General features: G+C 43.8%; 1 protein-coding gene across 3 annotated transcripts in view; it reads right to left on the reverse strand.

Moving 5' to 3' along the window:
- Window positions 1-6: 6 nt before the first annotated feature.
- AGBL3 (ATP/GTP binding protein like 3) overlaps window positions 7-12,261 on the reverse strand; it is a 54,431-nt gene continuing 42,176 nt past the window's right edge. The window contains exons 14-21 of one of the 3 annotated variants that reach the window (XM_029910850.1): window positions 12,173-12,226; window positions 10,667-10,721; window positions 10,049-10,120; window positions 8,497-8,685; window positions 7,331-7,379; window positions 5,653-5,855; window positions 3,694-3,943; window positions 7-1,071 (exon numbers count right to left, since the gene is read on the reverse strand). In XM_029910850.1, the coding sequence (XP_029766710.1) occupies window positions 765-1,071; window positions 3,694-3,943; window positions 5,653-5,855; window positions 7,331-7,379; window positions 8,497-8,685; window positions 10,049-10,120; window positions 10,667-10,721; window positions 12,173-12,226 (1,179 nt within the window). In that variant the 3' untranslated portion in view covers window positions 7-764. The remainder of the gene's footprint in view (window positions 1,072-3,693; window positions 3,944-5,652; window positions 5,856-7,330; window positions 7,380-8,496; window positions 8,686-10,048; window positions 10,121-10,666; window positions 10,722-12,172; window positions 12,227-12,261) is intronic. The other 2 variants (XM_029910848.1, XM_029910849.1) reach the window with 2 other exon arrangements.

Below are 12,261 nucleotides of genomic sequence, written 5' to 3' on the forward strand. Positions count from 1 at the left end.
CTTGGGGAAGGAACAAATATTAAATAGGCATAAACACAATGGATTAGATGGACAGCAACAAAGACAGCAGTTCTAGTCACATCTGGGATCCAGCACCATAGCAAGGCATGTGACAAGATGGAATTTTTTAAGGCACTTTACTTACTTTTAGCTTTTTAATTTTAGAATACACTTCTGCTTTTTGCTTTTGCCGCACAATGGAACAGCATCCTCCTTTACTTCCCCAGACTCTCTAGCATAGGCAGTCCCTGATCTGTATTCCCTATATTCCCCCAAAGGTCTTAATCTGTGACTAGCAACCTTCAGCAGTACAGAACTGGATGGAATTCCCCTAGGAGTCCATTAGCACTGTTTCTTAAAGTGGCTGGTAGGGTCTGAATTGAGTAACACAAATCCTTCCCCTTTTTAGTTGTCCATTCTGGTCAGACATCACTTTAATTCTGAAGAAGTCAGATGATACAGCTGGTTTTTTTTATGTCTGAAATTTACTGACAATTAAAAAATGAAAAAATTCGAAAAGAAACTTAAATGCTGTGCCTTCTTTAGCTGTCACTCAGAGGTTCCGGAAATCTAGACTCTGTCTTTCAGGACAGTGTGAGGCTAAACTTCTTAGCACTGTATACACTTCTGCTGCATTTTCAGAGCACTCCTGCCAAAGGGTTTCCCCAGGACTGGAGTCCTAATCCCTCAGGGTATCTGATGTGAAGCCACTCATTTCCCAGTGTTGATGTCCTGTCTGAATGGAGCCTGGCTGGCTGTATATTTTAGCTTGTAAGGTTTTTCACAACATTTGCATCAATTTCTAAGCCTGACAGGAAATTCACCCAGTTGTGACTGGAAGGTCTTGTAAGTACAGTCTGTGACCCAGGCTCCAGAGTTTTTCTCTTAGCCACCGCCTTGGTCTCACTATTGCACAATAACCCTTTTGTTGATGTCTTCTTCATGGCACATAACAAAGATGCTGGATGGAATGTTTCTCTGCTGTCATGTTGGGGCAGTAAAATCATTTTGCTTGATAATGTAGGCCTGGCCATGTTCCCTTTCATATCTGAACAAGTTGCCAGGTCTGCTCTGTATAGAAAAACAAAACATGTCAGTCAGTGCCTTACATGTATCTCAGTCCACCCTATTCAACTTGTATTATAGACATGTCTACAAAATACCATCTGGTGGCTATGTCCTCCAATTCTGTCTATCAAATCAATCGATCTATCATTCTAAGTATTTTACAAATTCTATATTGTAGTTAATAACTCTTTCTAGCAGCATACAAATATAATCAAAGGAGATTTCTTGTACTATTGGCTAAATCCAGTGCTGGCCACACTCAGTTGAACTGCTCAGCACTGGGTTTTGACTTAGTTTTGGGGTACAAACCATTGAGAGGTGGAGATAAAGAAGAGGTAGTGAGAGGGCAGTCCTAGCCAAATTGCATGCTGGGTAACTGAACATGTTGGGAAATTTAAATAGCTAGGGTTCAATTGGATATGAGATATTTTTCACTTCCTGTGCTAAACTGTTGTATAGTATCATGCCTCTAAATGGTTGCAAATCAACTCACAGGTGTCCATTGTCAATAAAATGATACCTATGTACAGATTTTGTATGATTGTAAAGTGCTATGGGATTCTCCTGGATGACAGATGATAATTATTATAATCTATATGGCTTATGACCCTCCAATTTATCTATCACAGATCAAGAGATATGCATGTCAGTCTCAAAAGGTTGAATGGCTTGGTGAATAAATCTCTCAACATGTATATCAGGGATCAAGAGTCAAGATCAGCTTGAGATGCCAAACAAAAATGAAGGCTATGTTCTTAGCTCAGTTCCTACTGGGTAGGAGTTTGCATTACAAAAAAACAATGCATATGATAGACCACAAGTCAAGTGGAAGTTTCTACTCAGGAGAGACTCAGAAGTAAGCTCGTGCAGTGAGAACGGAGAAATCCCAGAGCCGGTGACAGGGGCGGCTCTAGGCACGAGCAAAGCAAGCACGTGCTTGGGGCAGCCCATTTGCAGGGGCGGCAGGGATCCAGCATGGGAGCTGAGAACCAACAGGGGGCCCTGGGAGCTGTAGTTCCTTGGTTAGCTCCCTGCCTATAGAGCCAGCCCTGGAGCAGGGAAAGAACTACATTTCCCAGCATTCCCTTGGCCACTACCAACAGGAAAGAGGGGGAGGGAGTGAGGTAGCTGAGACCTCATGCTGCAGTGAATGGAGAGCTGCACTGTGAGAAGGGATACCATATTTTAACATTCAAAAAATAGGACACTCCACGGGGAGGGAGGATAGCCCCACCCTGCCCCCATCCACTCCCTCCGACTGCCCCCCACAGAAACCCCAACCCCTCCTGCTCCCTGTCCCCTGATCACCCCTTCCCGGGACCTCTACCCCTAACTGCCCCCCAGGATCCCACCCCCTATCTAAGCCCCACTGCTCCTTGTCCCCAACTGCCCCCTCCTGAGACACCCCCCCCCACTTCCCCTCTAGTACCCCACCCCCTACCTGTCCCCTGACAAACCCCCGGGACTCCCATGCCTATCCAACCGCTGCCTGTCCCCTGACTGCCCCCCGACCCATCTAACCCCCCCTTCTCCCTGCCCCTGACTGCCCCCCCGAACCTCCGCCCCATCCAACTCCCCAGCCCCCTTACCGTGCCACTCAGACCAGCGTGTCTGGCTCCACGCAGCGCCAGACACACTGCTGCATACATGCTGCCGTGCTCCCCCGCAGAGCCACAGCCCCCTCCCCCCTCAGCACCTGCCTTCCAGATTTGAACACCTCAAAATTCAGGAGTGCTCAAGCTCAGTTTGGGCAGCTGTTACTTCATTTCTCCCAAATCAAATATACTGATCCACTGTAACTTGCTGTAGAAAAAGTAGGATAAAATTGAGCAAGAAATGCTTCCCAGTGGTTATTAGGACTGGAATTGCTATTTTCAACAGCCATTGCCTTTTTTGTTTGTTTGTTTGTTTGTTTGTTTGTTTAAAAGGAAGACCGTGATATTGCATTGGCAAATTCCCCATAGAAAGAAAGAGAGGAACAAAAGAATAATAAAGGCACCTCAACTTTTCTTCATTTATGTAGGACAGTCTTATAATATGCATCCAGATATCCTCCAGTCACACAAGCTGAAAATTGTTCCACTTTACTGCAGTTCTGTAACCATATGAGAACCAATCCTGTCGGTGTTCTGTGCACATCTAAAATTCCTGCTGAATGGCCTGCCGTGGGAGCGAGTTACCAGTGACCCAGGGCTGCGGCGGAAGGAGGGTGCAGGTGGGGGGGGAGAGAGCCCAGGGCTGGGGCGGCAGGAGATGTGTGTGTGGGGCAATGGTGGGGGGGAATGAGGGAGCCCAGAGCTGGGGCGACAGGGGGTGTGGGTGGGGGGGGAAGAGCCCAGGGCTGGGGCAGCAGGGGGGTCCGGCGAGGAGCCCAGGGCTGGGATGGGGGGGCAAACAAAATTTTTTTTGCTTGGGGCGGGTGAGATCCCTCATAAAAAACCTAGAGCCGGCCCTGGCGGGTGAGATCCCTCATATTTCAGTTGTCCAGCTGCGTATGGCTTAGAAATAAAGCAAGAACTTTTGCTTCTGTTAGTCCTGACACCCTCATTGTTCATGCCACAATGTACATTCAACGTATCACTGACTGGATAGGCAAGTTCAGTAACTGGACTCTTCTTCACCTACCGGTGCTGGCCAAAGGATTTTGGCTGTGGTTCACCCTCATGACACCTTTCATTGGATTGCCTGCCCTTTGCACCAAGCACTATAGGGAGAGAAAGTTGCAATGATTCTTGTGTCTGGCATGACTTGATCATCCTAACATTCGCTTCCTGGTTTGTTCTGTTTCGGCAGGACCTTGCACTTTTCAGTGGTGGCCTGTTCTTCACTTTTCTTTCTTCCCTGCTTGAACTGCTCTTTGCATTGTGATCCAGATCTGGGCCAAAAAGGAAAACAAAGCTACACCACATCAGCCATGTGTGAATTCTTTATTAGCTAAGATGACACATGGTTTTAGTGAAATGGAAACCTACTCTGATAGTTTAGTTTAACTTACAAGAAATGGAAAGTCTGGCAGTAGGGGTGCATCCAGTATGAGAAGTGATCTACAACATGCTTTACAGCCTAATATACTATAGTGCAGGGGTTCTCAACTTTCTCTTTGAGGCCCCCCTCGACATGCTATAAAAACTCCAGTGCCCAGGGGAGGGGGAGCGCCTCGGGGCAGGGGCCTTGGGCATAGACATAGTTTGACTTCTATGGGGGGGGGGGCGCAGGGGTCAGCGGGGCTGGAGCCACCGCTGCATGGTGGGGTCCAGGGAGGGAGTTTATATATTTAAATTATAACTCAAAGGTGGGGTGCTTAGCTCAAAAAAATTGAAAACAGCTTAGGGTGCAGGGAGGGGGTAGCTAGGGGCTGTGTGCAGACAGAGGGTAACTGGGTCTGTGTGCACACAGGGGGTGGCTGTGGGTGCAGGGAGGGGGGTGGCTAGGGGCTGTGTGCGGGTATGGGGGAAGCTCAGGGTGAAGGGAGGGGGCAGCTAGGGTCTGTGTGCAGGTGGGGGGGAGCTCAGGGTGCAGGGAGGGGAGGGAGGAGCGTGGCTAGGGGCTGTGTGCAGGCAGGGTGCAGGAAGGGCATAGCTCAGGGTGTAGGGAGAGGGGTATTAGGGGCTGTGTGCTGGGAGGACTCCCTTGCAGTCCCTGTTCCTGGAGGGGTCTGCCAGCCATGGAGCTGGGTCTCCCCACCCAGGGGGGCTCTTACCAGCTGCCTCTGCGGGAGCAAAGGGGGCTGGGAGCTGAGGAGCAGCTTCAATCTGGGGCACGAGCAGGAGATCAGGGAACGCTGCCGCTGCCTGCTCCATGGCACCAGCCAGAGCAGCAGTTGCCCCGCACTGCCCGGCTCTGGCTTCCCGCCTCCGACCTGGTTGGGGGGGAAGGGGGGGAGAGGAGATGGTGGCGGGGGGGCTCAGGGCGGTGTGGAGCTGCCCCCAGGACTGCAGTGCTCTTACGCTGCACTTTGGGGTGGGGGGAGCAATGCCCTCCATGTCCCCAACCCAACCCACCATGGGCTCAGGCTTCTGCTCCACAGGGAGCATCGGGGCTCTGGGATTCAGCCCCGTGCCTCCCGGTTTCAGACCCATGGGGGGCACTGGGGATCAGGGCTTCAGCTCTGCGGGGGATGCCAGGGATCGGGGCTTCAGCCCCGTGCCTCTCCCCGGCTTCAGCCCTGCAGGGGGGCGCTGGGGATTGGGGCTTCAACCCCATCCCTCCCGGCTTCAGTCCTGGGGGGGATGCCGGGGATCGGGACTTCAGTCCCATGCTTCACCCGGCTTCAGCCCTGTGGGGGGCGCTGCAGATTGGGCAGAGGTTAACATCCAGTGGAAAAGATATAGATTCTTCTCCTGTGTTCTGGTAAATTTACTCAATGAAACCAGTTCTGACATCCTCTGGCATGTAAGTTATTGCTGAAAACCTAATGGTTGCTGTATTTTTCAGCACAATTATTGCACTTCCATCATCCATCTCATTGCTTTGTAAAATGCTCTGAGATAACTGGAATAGGGAATGCACTAAACAAAAGCAAATCCTGTTGTCTCTTGGCACCTAGAATACTTTAATTAAAAACATATAAAAAACCTTTTGTACAGGTAACTGTCTTTTCTGTGCAGCTGGTGACCCTTCTGCCTTGGTGCTTCTCTACACTTTGGGATGTCATCTTGAAGAACGGTGAATAGAGGTTTGCTCTCTTAGGTAAGGTTGCATCTTGGGACATGATTTCTCCTAACCCCAGTGGCAAACAATTCTTTTCAAGAATGTTCTCTTCGGCACCCTGAGTCAGTCTCTCAGAGCTGAAAGAGATGGCGTTCACACCAGTAATTAATTTATTTCCAGACTAATTTGTGACTATATATATGTATATAAAAGACAATGACACAGAAAAGGACACTGTTACAGCTGGAGGATCTCCTGCTGTTACATTAATGCCAAGTTAAAGTGGGGCATTTTCCCATATAGTTCAACTGTACAAAACAAACTATGGTGGCTCAATCATTTTATCTGATGGATACTGATGCAAATGACATTTGGCCACTGTACCACCATCCATCCAGGATCTTATACTGATGCCCGTCCCAGGAGTACTGGAGAGTCACCAGAGTAGCACAAGAGTAAAAAACAAGAACAATGATATTTCTTTTTTCCCTTCCTGGGAAGATAGGCTTAGTTTCTTTTTATGTTTTTTAATACAAAAGTATGAGAAATAAGGTACTATTGTGGGAAAGCTTGAACAAAGAGGTGGGTTTTGCTTTAACTCTCAATGTAGAAAATTTAGTGGTTAACCTTATTTCATAAGCCTTTCGGGGCAGGGACTAGCTTTTTGTCCTGTGTTTGTATAGCGCCTAGCATGCTGGGATTCCGGTCCATGACTGGTGCTCCTGGGTGCTACCACAATAATAATAGTAATAACAATAATAATAATAATAATAATCAAAGCGTTTCAAAGTCTTGGTCTGGCTCTTGTGAAGGTTCTTTCTCTGCTGCATACTGAGATTCAGACAATAAGTCTATCATTAGCCACTCATGCAAGCCATCTTTGGCATAAAAGTATTTTTTTTAAAGCATATGGTACTTTTTATAAATAAATTGGATGCTGACTGTCCGAAGCTTTATCCTCTTTCAAATGTAATAAGTAATTTTCTGCCATCCTGCAATTTGACTGGCTACCAGTAGCACTGATTCTACTTTCGAATAACATACCACCAGGCACTGCCAACCCAAGAATAGCTTACAGTGCATATTGAACAAGCAAAGGGAACTAACAGCCTATCAATATGTAGGTATTTATGTACATAATGAACACTGAGCGTCAGTGTTACTGGTATAAACGTCCTGCACATCCAGAAGAGGATACAGCCTTCAGAATTCACTGCCAAGACAGCCCAAACCTGGAAGTGCAGATATCCATGTCTTATCTGTAAGTATGTGAGTAGTCCCATTGACTTCAGTGGGGCAAATCACATGCTTAAAGTTAAGCACATGTATAAGGATTTGCAGAACTGGGGCCTAAAATGGCAAGACAAAATGACAGAAGAACAGAAAATCAGATAAATAAAAAAGATCAGTGGGGGAAAAAAAGCCACGACCACCACCAGCTCTGAAAATCATCTTCCAAAAGGGGATCATCCTTCCCCTGGTAAATGATTTTAATCTGTGTTTCAGTCTATTTCCCTCTCCACATCATAAAGAGGAACTTTGAAAAATCAAGCTGGGATCACTCTTTACCCTCCAAGAGAAATTCTGGAAGTCAAATATAAGGTTCTCTTACCTGAAGCATTTTCCCACTTGCTTGATGGAGGTTGTAACAGGCAGCTTTACTATAAAAAGTGGGAAAGAAATCATCACTGTAATGAATGTGCATGTCATATTTAGAGGAAATAGTTCATCACACAATACAATACCCTGATTTTTGTCTTTACAGTTTACTCCCACTTTTGATTGCTAACTTAAGTCATTGGGAGTTGTGGGTGCTTAGGACCTCTGAAAATCAAGCCACCTATTTAGGTGCTTAAGTACAGATTTAGTAGCCTAATTTTAGGCATGCAGCTTTGAACATTTTGGCCTTGGATCATATATCCATTATTCTGCTAGTACCTCAGCTGGATTTACCATATTTGAAATAGCACAACTGATCAAATAGCCTTCAGATTAAACAAAATTTAGACTATTCAAGGTTTGGTAGATGAGCAACATACTTTATAACTTCAATTAAATATGAGTAAATGCTGATTTTATTTATTTAATTTATAATAATGTCTAATGTGCTCAATACCTTAGCATCTGAGCATCTCTAACATTAATGAATTAGTTTCAGCACCCCTATGAAGCAGGGAAGTATTATTATTTTTATTTTACAGATGGGGAAACTGAGGCATAGAGCAGTTAAGTGATTTGCCCAAGATCATACAGGACAACTGTGGCAGAGCTTGGAATTGAACCTCAATTACCTGACTCCCAGGTCTGTCTTTAACCACAAGCCCCTAACCCTAACCCTATCCATTTGTTAGTATAGTTCTATCAAAATCCAGAGAAAAGTCCCCTCTACTGCACCTAGTTTCAATATGTGGGACTCAGGGTCTTTGGGTTCAATACCTGACCCTGTCACAGACTTCCTGTGCGACTTGGGGCAAGTCATTTCATCTTTTTGAGCCTCCATTCTCCATCTGTAAAATTGGGACAATAATATTTCCTTTCACCCTCACTGTGAATGTCTTGCCTACTTACATTGTAAACTCTTAAAGGCAAGGACAGTGTCTCCTCCCATGTACATATAGAGCACCTAACCCACCCCTAAGCACTACTGTAATACAAATAATAATTAGATCCCAACAGTCTTGCTCTGGGGATTGTCAGCTGCCTGATTAACTCTAATGTTAATATGGCATTCAATTTTCTAGATATGTTTTACCCCTCCCAGTTTCCACTACTCCTCACCTCTTCGCTGGGCCTTTTTTTCTTTCACTTTCGGCCTATTCATCACCTTGGGAAGCTGACACCCAGAGATTGCCCCATTCCCTGCTGTTGAACCTATATAGCACATTTGTTTGAGGATGGCAGGAGGGAGAAAAAGTCTCTGGGATATGAAATGTTTTAGAGGTTGGGACACATTGGTCCAGTCCAAGTCTAAGAAAACAATAATCAAGGTCAAAGATAAATGCATTTAGTCATGCATTTCCATTATTGCTTTAATCATTCTTCCTTTAGCTAGTGCCATTTTCAGGAAAACCTGGCAGAATATAATCTACAAATCTCTATAAAGTTGTTTATTTTTGGATATGGAATACAATAGCTGAGGACTGTGAAAGAGAAAGCGTATAACCCCTCTAAAGGCTGCAGGCCAAATCTCAGAAACCTTATTCCACTAATGAATGTTCAAGTTCCTTGTTAACCTCTTCTTCTGCAGACAGGCCTTGAACAAGCAAAGCATTTAAGCCTGTGCCTAACTTTAAGTATATGAATAGTCCCACTGAAATCAATTATTCCTGGAACTCTTGGTGCCCACAGTTAGAGGCTGAGGGGTAAAAAAATACAAGGCCAGATTTTTTAAATCTGTCCCTCCAGAATACCTGGGCTGGTATATGTATTTGTACTATATCTGTGTAGATGTGAATATATATACACACCACTCTGAAGCTACTTTTACTCTAAATAAATAGTGGGTTTTCTTTTAATAGTGAAATACAATATATTTCAACAATAAAAACTCTTCAATTGCTATTATTTAATAAAAAAGTTGGCAAGCTGGAGACCAGCAACAAAACTTTTTGTGGAATTTTGGAAAGTCTTAGCTGTCATCTTTGATCCACTAACCCAAAGAGGGAGAAGGAGGCAAAATGTAAGGAAAAGTTTAAATTATTTTTCTACTTCCCATCAAATTCTACAAGAGAAAAACCATCAAGTAGATAGCTCCCTTGCTAATGGAAGGTACAGCAGCTCTGAATTCATGTCAGGAAAAACAGAGAGGGATCCAGAGACCTGTTTTTAAGCAGCATGAATGGAAAGCATGAAATCACCATTAAAACAAATTGTTATAGTATGACATTATTATTATCCCTCAGTATTATATCATGGGTTTGTTTTTTTAAACAAATAGCCTTCACAACATACAAGATCTTTACGTATAAAAAAGGGAAAGCTACTGTCTAAAATGTATCCCTATGAGTTACCAATAAATCCTGACCATGAACCAACTCCATAGGGTCTGTCAGGAGTTTTGTTAAACCCTCCACAGAATACCTGCATTTTAGGTGCTCAAATGCACACATTCTCCTTACTTATTTATTATTAATTATTATTATTAATAATGTTATTGTTATTATTACAGAAGGCCAAACTTGATAGACTCCCTATGAGTGATGAGGCCACTTATGTCAGAAAGGCAACTTCCAGTATCCTCAGTACAGCTATAGATAGAAAAAATATGTTATCACATATCTATACTTAATTGATACACAATATAGATACACACACGCACACTGTTACTCACCCAATCCCTGTTCAGGAAAATAAGGACTGAGATACTGTTCTGTGTAATTTGCTTGCACAGCTGGTACAGCTTCTGGAAAAGATTTTAAAGATTGCATTTAAGGGAAAGCAAGCTTCAGGTTTTCCATCTGCATAACATTTCACCATGGTTGCTTAACCAGGTCAGAAATGGGCCAGAGGTCAGAGGTGAGCAAAGATGTATTTTGAGCTTTGCAACATTTTGCAAATGAAATGTTATGACATTTTGTAAAGGCAAAAATATTGATTGTGTGTCTGTGGAGAATCTTTCTGGAATAAATAATTATTAAAGGCATAAATAAATAAATAAATAATGTCCAAGAAAAAACAAAAATTAACAGTAGGGTGGGGCGAGGTGGGAGCAGGGAAGCCTCATACTTGTAATTGTATTCTTCTACTTTCCTCATAGCCTAACTTATAGGTTCCCAACTCTACGATAAGCTAGTGGGGCGTATGATGTCTTTCTGCCCAGTTTTAGGCCCATGAAGCAGCAGTCTAATGCTGTGTCCTACAAATCCCATCAATTATCAGTGCTAAAAGACAATATATGGATTACAGGGGCTTCATACCCCTCTTCCCTTCTCCAAAAAGTGAGGCTTACCTTTCACCATGGGATCAATTTCCTTAAGTATTTTATGTAATGCCATGCTGCTAGTCTGTAAGAGAGGACAGAGACATATATGTATGTTGTTATTATTATTAGTCTACTATAAATGAAACTGTGTGAGAGACAGAAAGAAAAAACGGCATTGTGCTGCTGCTCAATGGTTTGTTGAGGGAGTGCAAATTGGTTCAATGATTTCCCCAGAAGGTGAAAACTTGGATAGAAGTTGCGTGGTTTGTTCAAGTGGGAGAAGAGTAATTGGTTGAGGCTGAGTGGTTTCAGGAAGGCTGAACTGTCTGCTTGGATTGCTGTTGGGATGGGCGGAATAGACTGACCATGGGAGTGAAGCAGGATGTAGAGGTACTGGGGACATGCAGACTGATGGAAAACACTGGGTCACATGATAGACCTTGTTCCTGGAATTCTTAATTTGGGGATGGTAGTGCAAACTGAGAAAAAAAATCAAGCAGGAAGACTCATGTAATATTAATTTTATTTGCAAAAAGATTCAGTTTTATGTTTCTTAATCATTTTTAGTGGCAAAGCTAATACATGAAATAATTTTACAAATATGATTTTGGGGATGACTGGGTCTCTTTACCAGGTTCATGAACTAATAAAGCAAATGAATCAATGGTAGTAGAGACATGGATTTATCATCTTTTATTTATGTTCTGCTCAACTATATCTCTGGCACTGCACAACAGTGAGAAGCACCACAGCAAGATTCTTTAAGATGAAACTCACTATCCCGATCGAGAGTCTTTTAAAAAGATTTTGGGCCAAACACTCAGCTGGTGTAAAATACTATTGCTCTACTGAAGTCGATGGAGTTATGCTGGTTTATGCTAGTGGAGAATCTGGCCCTTTGTGCACATCACTTCATTTGTAGAACTAGTGTAGCATTTAATAAGTGGCAGTGCTTACTAAAGCAGGCTGCGTATCACTGTACTTTTTGAATACAATATTTAGTGTTCCTGGGCCATCTGAGGGACCCTGACAAGGCTTCCTTTAGGTGGTGGCGTGAGTGGCAGTGAGGTTTGCTTTTTTTTTGGTACTTTCTTGATTCCTCAGGATTTAGCAGCCTGCCTGACAAGTGCTGTCTGCTGTGTCAACCAGAATCTTTCCTACTGGCCTCTTCAAGCTGGGTTGTGTAATACTTGTAACATTGTTTTGGCTCACCAGTCTACTATGCCTGAAATTTACACATACTTTACATGCTCTCTATCACTAAATCCTAGTTTGGACTGACACTCTTGAGTAGGACTAATTTAGACTTGTGGCCTTAATTAATGTCCTTTTTGCACCTTCACTTCTCAGCTGGGCCCACTGTTTTAAAATCCCATGTGTGAGGGGTACTCAGGGTAAAAAAAATAAACAAACAAACAAAAGCTAACCACCATACTAGGGATGGATGCAGATTGATCCTTCTGGACAGCATGATTTATAATAGGAACTATAACCTCCTAGATCACAAGATTCTTTCTGCTCAAATACAAGTACCTGGACTTTGGTGACATCATTGCTTCTTGAACTAAAGGGGAGATAGACTGAAACCTTGAAAAGAGAAACGTATGAATCATATGACAGAA

This window comes from Terrapene carolina, unplaced genomic scaffold (genome assembly GCF_002925995.2).
Source record: "Terrapene carolina triunguis isolate 2854851 unplaced genomic scaffold, T_m_triunguis-2.0 Scaffold68, whole genome shotgun sequence".
NCBI classification, from domain to species: domain Eukaryota; kingdom Metazoa; phylum Chordata; order Testudines; family Emydidae; genus Terrapene; species Terrapene triunguis.